Below are 8761 nucleotides of genomic sequence, written 5' to 3'. Positions count from 1 at the left end.
GTAAAGTCCCTCCAGTGAGATCTGGACCTGCTCCAGGGTCTCTGTTTCCAACCAGTTTATAATAATATACAAGTTTTATTTTCAAATTGAGTTTTCTTAAATAGGATAATATTTTGATGATATTTCAGTTGTTTTGAGAAGCATCAGTATGAAAGCTGCCCCTGAAGAAAATCTGCTCAGGGGCCTCCTACAACCCTGGGCCCCTCAGCTAAAGCATTAATACAGATGCTACTCTCATTTAGAGAGGTTGTAAAAGCTGTTTAATTTCAGCAGCATAAAACAATATATTTAGCCCTTGTATACAAATTCTAGAACCTAACAAACACAGATAGTAATAACAATAATAAAGAAAAACTATAAAAAGCATGCTGCTGCAGTGGTAAAGATACAAAGAGAAATACAATTCATAAAGCTGAATATTTAGCACTTGTTACACCTGTGCAGCATTGGCTTAAAGTGAGGCCGAGCGCTTGTCCAGAAGCAGATTCACACACCTGCATCCACTTGTTTTTAATTGAACCCTTCCAGCAGCAGCAACGTTCAAAGCAAAACACACTCTGCTCTCGCTGCGTCACAGATCATGGCTGAGTCTCGGAGAGTTCAGCTCACCACTCTAAGCTGTGGTGTCGCTTCATTCAGTTCTGACACATCGGACCCTGTCCGACAGGGTTGTCCGGGTGTTCTGCAGGACAACGGAACCGGGTCGGGCCGACCATCTGTCACCGAAACGATGCGGCTGGTTATCACTTTGTTTGAGCCTGACAGGAGGAGATTTCCAGAGTTTAACTACTGCGAGCTGATTGAGAACAAGGTGGGTTTACCTCCTGCTTTAATTTTCTTTAATTGACCGGATGACACTAAAGGGAAGAGGCCACATTGTTTGCCCATTGTGTAGGAAGGGGGAACCAGCGTGTATGTTACCTTGACAAATTCCCCATAGAAACCAACTACATGTTCATGTTGGCACCAGTCATGCAACCGGGGTCATTGACGCGCTGCTGGGAACTGTGTGCAAACCACGCCCACCCCCTGCACAGACTGCGTCGCACGGTAAACGGTGCGCAGACGTACAGTCTTTCAAGTTTAATATTTCTTTAACATTAGTCTGTTTTGGATCAAAGCCACCTGAATGCTGTACTTTGTGATTTAATGCAAGATTTCTTCTTGGCACTCTGTTAACCTTCAGAGCTCACCTGAAGGTTTACAGGGGTTATGGAAAACCTTCAGAGGGATGATCATTCTGTGAAACAGTGTCCATCTCTGTCTACCGTTGAAGGACTGCTAGTGTACAAATGAGCTCAGTATTGCTGATGGCAGAACGTTTTGCTTGGTTTGGACCGTATGATAAATGTGCCATTTGATACTGTCGGTTAAAGCAAACAGAAGATGTCCCGCTGAGCCAACTTGACCTGGAAGAAAAGGGAGAACATGATGAAGCTGCTGCCATCGCAAGAACGTTGGAAGAAAAATATGTGAGAAGCTGTGACTGAACCATGAACATCATCCTTGATGGTGTTATTTTAAAACTGATTTCCTTATGATTCGGTGGTTCCAGGACGACAAACGTAAACGAAAAGACCGCATTCAGGACCTGGTTGACATTGGGTATGGATATGATGAGGATTCTTTCATTGATAACTCGGAGGCGGTGAGTTTTTCTTTTTTATTGCACCTTTTAAATCAAATCGTCACAGCTTTGGTTTGTTTTTCTCTGATCCTCTGGGTCCAAAACCACAAGCATTTTAGCTTTATCTCTAAACCATAATAACTGCAGCTGCATGTCTGGCTCATCTAATCAGTTTTTCTCACTTGTTTATCTGCTAAATTAACAGGAATTTCCTTTCTGGTTCTGATTTTAGTATGACGAGTTTGTGCCGTCTTTCCTTACGACTAAATTTGGTGGATTCTATGTGAATTCGGGTGTGTTGCACTTTCGTCAGATTTCTGATACCGACACTGATGACTTCTCAACAGAAGAGGGAATAATTGAGCCAACAAAAGTAGGTGGTGTAAGCTTCAATGTCTGTTTTTTATTTTTAATGCAGTTTTCCAAACTCCATCTGATTCTAATTTTAAGAACTGTATTAAAAGCGATTATTATTTTGGGGCAGATGTTATAAAACAGGGCAGTACTGAAAAACAAAGACAAGTGTGGAGGCTAACTTAGACGCACCAGTCCCGGGTTCGAGTCCGGACCCCGGATACCTGTGCTGCATGTCTTCCCCCTCTCTCCACTCCGCTTCCTTGACTGCTTACATTCAAAAAAATGACCAAAAAAAAAAAAAAAAGGCCCCTTGCAAAAAAGATGATGCAAGATTATTGCATACAACTACAAGGTTTTACAGTTTTTGGCACCTCGTATTAGCAGTTAGTGTTGCTGACGTTTCTGTGTATTCACTAAATCTCGACATTTGCCTTAACTCCGAAGTTGCCAACATTTCCAACTCAACATGTTCCGTTAGAGAAAGTATGTTCAAAGGGACTAAATAGGGCAACTTCTCTGCATTCTGTTTAGCCTTCCTGTTGTCAGCTGGACGTCTGGCTCTTTCAGCCTGATTAGACTAAATGTGTCAACATGTTTTATAGAAAACGATTTTCTCTTGAATTGATTTTTAATAGAGCCAACTTTGAGTCTTCATTTAGTAAGGAGGTGTGAGCTGGTAGCCTTTAGGTATGGTTTGCCAGCTGATCAGAAAGATTTCCCCATTTAAGTTTGTGCTTCATGCTTAAAATTCTCACCATCCACTCTTTCTCTACGTCTTGAATTATAAAAATATATATATATATTCAGTATCTTCAATATTTTGGGATTTGAGCTCTGTGTTTTATGTTAATGCAATATTTTTCTGAACACTGTCAGAAACGTAAATTTGATGGTGAACAGGATAAGCCGAAGAAACGACGTGGAGAGATGAAGAGCAACACAAAATTGAGGTACGCTTGCCCAGACTAAAATAACTCATGTCTGAAGCGGGGCCGGCTTTACGCAGGGACAAGAGGAGCAGGGGCAAGACTAACCACAATGCTTGACATTGTAGTGATGCTGATAACATTACGCATCTTCTGGCCCAATGTTTCTTTAAAAAAACAGGCCGGAGAGGGGGACATTTCAGCACAACACCCGCTGAAAAACGTTTGCATTTACTTCCAGTCAGCATCCATGTATGACTGAATAATGCATTGCCTACACATATTGTACTCATAAAATCCATGATTTCAAAGCCTTGTCCAGCTGTTGACTGATGTTTGTCAGGTTTAATGAAGAGAGAGAGGAGAGGGAGATATACAAACAGACAAATTGGATCATTTCACTTAATTATTTTGATGTTAAAGCCTGAAGAAGAGAAGAAAAGGCATGGCAACATCCATTTTTTTATTTCTGAATCTCTCACAGTAAAGCGAAAATAGAAACAAACGCGCAGTATTGTTTTAATTACAGCATGCTGGCAAAACTCTGTTCTGTGTAGATAAAGGTCACTTTTACTCAAGGGGCTCTTTTCATGCAAGCATTTCTACTTCAAAAGTTGAATCATTTTGCTGGGTAGTTAACATTACAGGCTAATATATGTTTATCTATAATACTCTGATATAGAGCAGCAAACAAAACAGAAAATGTTACTTGGCTGTCTGGTTTTTATTAGCATAATAATAGACCCAATATTAACATTAATTAAAAGTAGGTTTGTGATTTGAAATGAAAGGCAGGTCTTAGGTTGAGCTACATGAAAGTGTGGTGAGTTATACTGATATTGTTGTTTTTTTTTTTTTTAGTTCATTATTAGTATAAGGTTTCAACTCTGTCAGATAAGTCAAATAATGTTTACTGTTTTCTCACCTGATTCAGTGAGTCTCTTTTGATTATGATGCATAGCAGAACATTGACTTATTTCATTTGCAAATTTTGCAGCATAATGCCAAGAAAAGCAAGGCTATAAAAGCATAAATATGTTCTCTTTAAATTTTAAGCATGGTGATGCCCCCTTCACATTCCTGCTTGACCCCCCCCCTCCTCCTCCAATATATTCATACCTGGTCTGAAGTCTGTGTAATAGGATTTAAAGACATTTGACTTCATTCACTTATCAGGCTGTTTACTTTACAGCACTGTGTCCAAAACAAGAGTGAATGATGTAAAGATCAAAAAGAAAAAGGCTGCAAAGATGTTGAGTGTCACCAGCATGCTGAAAAGGTTTCAGCGAGAGAAGGAAAAGGAGCGGCAGAACATGGAAAAGGCAAATCAGATGATGGAGGCAACCACGGCCTCCCCGTTTCCAACAGATGCAGCTGGGGGAGGTTCTGGTCTTACAGACCGTCTCCTCAGTTTGATTGGTTCCACAAATGATCACGCTTTGATCCAAGCAGCCAGCACAGTGGATTTTGATATAGATTTGGACTCTTTGTTAGAGGTCAGCGAAGAGAATTTGTCACCAAAATCTCTTCCTCAAGCAGCTGCTGAAATGCAGCTCATCAAACCTGGATCAGGTCTTCAGGTCCAGCAGAACATTCAGTCTGAAGCTGAATCCCAACCTTTAACTGCGAAGGCGAATGTGCTGCCAAAGCCTCAGTCTGATCAACTTCAGTTCCTGGCTGAACCCAGTCCTGTGGTACGGTCTCTGAGTACCTCCCTGCCTGAGGGACTTCCCCCGGGGTTGGTAGACAGCATTGGGGATCTTGTGATGGTAAGATTTGCTTCTATGAAACCAGCTGTGTGTGTGTTTGTTTTTGTTAAGTAAACTAAAATCTTCTCCATCCAGTGTAGATTTTAACTCAAATACATGATTTTGTTTTTCTATTTAACATATTTAGCAAGTTTAGTCCATACTAGTATTTATAGCATACCTGCCACCAGTTCAGATTTTCTATTTTTTTCTGTTTACTATTTTTTTAAAATTTTAGTCTTCATACCGTTTTTTATATTACCTTCCTGCATTTGTTTCCTTTCTGCACTACTGTTTCCTCAGTTCCTCATCCTTTTTTATTTAATTTCTTTTTTGTTTTTTTAAACAAGTTGGTCTTTTGCTCTGTTAACTCTTCGAGGCACTTTGTGTTGCAGCCCCTTTTGTAGTGAAAGTTCTCTAGAAATCATGTTTTATTTTGTCACTGTCGAAGTGAAGACTTATGAATGTAAAGATTTAAAGTAGACTCCCTTTTTTTCAGGCTGCTAAGACATCAGAGGGCGAGTCAAAAGTCAAGTTCTTCAGTTCAGATATCAACTCAATTCTGCTCGAGTAAGTTAATCCACAACAAATGCATTGGTACAGATTGTCTTGTAATAGCATTTCACTGTAAAAATATTTTGAAACTACAAATCAGCAGGGAATCATTAGGTGAGCACCATTTGTGTAATTTTACACTGATCATTTCCTTATTCCCACGACTGTCAGGACCTCCTACTTGGGCCAAGCAAATGCTATACCTTAACAGTTTATTCTACTTTTGAGGTAATAAAGGCTCAAATAGGCAAACAGATATGTCTTTAGGCATTTAGAAAACATGCTAGATCAGGCAAATAGTTATTACGTAGCTGCTACTCACTTACTGGCAAAGTTTTATAAAGAAAAACTTCAAATGGACTGTAACTACAGCCTGCATCCACTGAAGCAGATAAACAACCACCACTAGAAGACCGAGGTTCTTATCTTGATATGTATGCAACTCCATTGAATTTCCAAGTGGTCTAATAATGCATTAATTTCAGAGTCTCTGTAATTAAAAAATGAGACCAGTTGATTAACTAAATCACTCCAAATCCCCAAAAGGCAAGAAGGGTGCTACTCATCCACTCATTGTCTATACCTGCTTATCCTTGCAGCATCATGGGGTGGTCGCACCCCAGAAATGTCTCCTGTCCACCACAGTCGCATTCAGATTAAAAACCATGCATGACGATACTCGAACCTAAGGGCAATTTATAAAGATAATTTGGAAAGCTAAATTAACATGTTTTTGCACTCTGACAGAAAACTGGGTTAACCATTTTAAAACTCCATGTATTTACACTGAGAACTTGCAAACTGCATGAAGAAGGGTGCCCTGTTCAAGTCAGAACCAAAGATCTTCTTGCTGCAAGGCAACGATGCCAACAAGTGTGCCACGTGTAGGCAAGAAGCTACAAAGTACAGTAATTTTCACTGATGTAGAACAAGCTACTCCAGAAATTAATTGGTTGGTTGGTGAGTTGGTTATCCACTTCAGTGGAGGCAAGTTGAAGTGACAGACTTTTTGTTCCAGTACTTCAATGTGTTTCTATAAAACACTGCTAGTCACCAAAGGTGGGTGGTAACTTGTCACATTTACTCAAGAGTTTTTGAAAGAAAAGTATTTCTAGGAGTAATTTTACTTTACTTTTCACTTGTGTAATTATTTTGATGTAATGCTATTCTTAAAGGGAGCATGACATTTGCACAAGGTTAAGTATCCTGATGTATTGAAGCTATCAGTTTGAACATAAACCTGTCTCCCCATACAGCCTTACTGGTACAGTTGATCCTGTTTTACCTTTTTAAAAACCCAAGTAAAATTTGACTACATTTACTGACTGTAACTCATTTACATTAAGCTTCTAAAGTACTCCAAACATCAAGTGGGGCAGATTCATCAAACTTGAACATTTTATGTGTTTTTAATAGTTTGTTTTGGGTGTGGTGTTCAGCTCATGCTTGTCTTGCTTCAGTATTGAGCTGCAGTGTCAGGAGCAGAGCAGCCAGCTTCGCTCAAAGGTCTACAAACACCTGTCCTCTTTCATGCCCTGCAGCAAAGATACTCTGCTGAAACGAGTAAAGAAACTACTGATCACACATGAAGTGAGTGTGTGCTTGGGAGTTTCAATTATTTATATATATTAGAAGCAATATGGGATTTTTGTTTTTAACTCTTATTATTTTTAAGGAAGAACCTACTGCAGAAGACCAACTGCAGAAACTTAAGAAGGCAATTGAAAGATCAATGCCAGAGCAGATGGCTTGCTTTCAGGAAAGTTGCCAAGCCTATGCGCAGGCCAAGACTTCAAAGTAAGTTCATCAGAATCTCTGAGATTTCATTATTACCGTTAAAATAAGCTGTTACTGCCTAAATCAAATATTCACCAAAATGCATTATTTAAGCTGACATCAATTTTCTGTTTGTACCTCTTAGCAAGTATTTTCATTACATTAAGGGTAGCTGTTAAAATGTTTCGTCGCTAAATCACCTCAGCCTTTCTTAGCATCGCAAGCAATTGGGGTGTGCCTTGTTTTGGCATGTACATGCCAAATGTAGGGGTATATGAAATGGCTAAGGCATACATCCAAATTCAAGAAAACACAATCGAACAGAAAACTGAACCCACCTATTGTAAATAAACTGAAACTTTCAAAAATGGCTTAAAAATTAACAATGTATAATTATTGGTGTATATAACTGGAGGATGAGCACCTCCATAGTAGTACTTCCTCTTATTTTCCAACTCCAGGGAAACGGAGGAGGAAAATTTGGAGGAGAAAAGTGTCAGAAAAGGCGTTCCGAAGAAAGTGTTCAAATGGAATCAGGAGATCCGGTTGGGACGCCACAAAGATTATCCTTACTGAACTTTTCAATACTGACTCAAGGAAAAAGTTGAATATTAGCTTCTAATTGTAACACTTTTGTTTTCCTATCTTGCAGAAATTGCCTGGATCTCCTATTGAAAGAGAAAATGGAGAAATGTCAAAAAGAAGGAAAATATGGGCAGGAACTTGAGGAGTACCTGAAAACTGTGCTTGACAATGAAGTTAAACCACTTTGGCCTAAAGGATGGATGCAGTCAAGGTATGGTGCCATTTAAAAACTTGACGTATCTCAGCAGAAGTGTTTCTTTACCTCACTGTTATTTTAGGGTGCTGAGGAAGGAGAGCAGGAAGTTGTCAGGCCTCTTCTCTTCGCTCCAGTAAGTTCTTACGAATCCAGCAAAAATGTGGTTTGGATTGCAGTTGACATTTTTCCAGATCAAATTTATCAAACAGTGTGCATGTTCTCATGTGTTCAGACTAAATAAAGCCAAGGGTTTTCAAACTGAAAAGGGTCACTCCTCTGTTGGTGGAGCTTCCAAATCCACAGATGGGTGCAGCAGTCTTCAAGGAACTGAAGAACTGAAGGTGGAGTCGAGCATCTTTGTCTTATCACCTTCAACCGCAGACAAACCTCCAGCAAACCCTACATCTGCTCCTGAACGTTCCCTCCTGGATATCCTTGCTGACCAGGCGCTGGCTCGTGAGCACCCACTCGATCTTTCCAGGGGCTACATGGCGACAGCCATTTTCAAGCCCTGGAGCTTTGGTAGTATGGATGACAGAAGTCCTCCTCTTCCTCCTCCACCACCTAACTCCAGCCCAATCAATTTCCCTGAAAGTCAGGTTGTTTTGCCTCAACTGTTGCAGGTTGGAGACATGAGATCTTTAGCAGCCCCCCAACTCAGAAATGGACAATAGATTTCATTCTCATATGATTAACATGATTTCTGATGGGCTATTGGGGCTCTGTCAGAACGGTTAAAAATGCAAGATTATGGTTGAATAGCTTTACAGTTTTGAATTGGACATTGTGAAAACTTTATAATTTGCCTTAATAAAAATAAATAAAACAGCAAATGAGACATTTTTATCCAGGGCTCAAAAGCTGAAACTGAGAAATGTCAAAATACTGTATACAACACCAGATCGGTTCAACCAAGAATACATTTGCAGTGAGATGTATGGGGAAACAAACATGAGGTAAAGATGTGGGAGGGGAGGCTAAAGAGTTGATG

At 39.8% G+C, this 8761-nt stretch overlaps 1 protein-coding gene across 2 annotated transcripts; it reads left to right on the top strand.

The window, feature by feature from the left end:
• The first annotated feature begins 488 nt into the window (after positions 1-488).
• On the top strand, positions 489-8603 carry LOC124868675 (ubinuclein-1-like). Of its 2 annotated transcripts, none has more exons than XM_047366171.1 (13): positions 489-811; positions 1377-1472; positions 1556-1648; positions 1860-2000; positions 2861-2934; positions 4103-4679; positions 5158-5228; positions 6653-6803; positions 6889-7010; positions 7451-7534; positions 7642-7785; positions 7853-7903; positions 8003-8603. In XM_047366171.1, the coding sequence occupies exons 1-13, from the start codon at positions 581-583 to the stop codon at positions 8442-8444; spliced, it is 2277 nt and encodes a 758-aa protein (XP_047222127.1). In that variant the 5' UTR covers positions 489-580; the 3' UTR covers positions 8445-8603. The 2 variants fall into 2 exon arrangements, with proteins under 2 accessions (XP_047222127.1, XP_047222128.1); XM_047366172.1 differs by having other exon boundaries at positions 490-811; positions 6674-6803.
• The last annotated feature ends 158 nt before the right edge of the window (positions 8604-8761 follow it).

The sequence above is a fragment of the Girardinichthys multiradiatus genome, chromosome 5 (genome assembly GCF_021462225.1).
Source record: "Girardinichthys multiradiatus isolate DD_20200921_A chromosome 5, DD_fGirMul_XY1, whole genome shotgun sequence".
NCBI classification, from domain to species: domain Eukaryota; kingdom Metazoa; phylum Chordata; class Actinopteri; order Cyprinodontiformes; family Goodeidae; genus Girardinichthys; species Girardinichthys multiradiatus.
This window is presented reverse-complemented; position numbering and strand designations above follow the sequence as displayed.

What these genes read in the sequence shown, in the direction of transcription:
- LOC124868675 (XM_047366171.1), top strand. Translation starts at nt 581, where the DNA reads ATGGCTGAGTCTCGGAGAGTTCAGCTCACCACTCTAAGCTGTGGTGTC. An exon ending in GCGCAGGCCAAGACTTCAAA is followed by an intron (nt 7,011 to 7,450) that starts GTAAGTTCATCA and finishes TTCCAACTCCAG; the next exon opens with GGAAACGGAGGAGGAAAATT. An exon ending in AAATGGAATCAGGAGATCCG is followed by an intron (nt 7,535 to 7,641) that starts GTTGGGACGCCA and finishes CCTATCTTGCAG; the next exon opens with AAATTGCCTGGATCTCCTAT.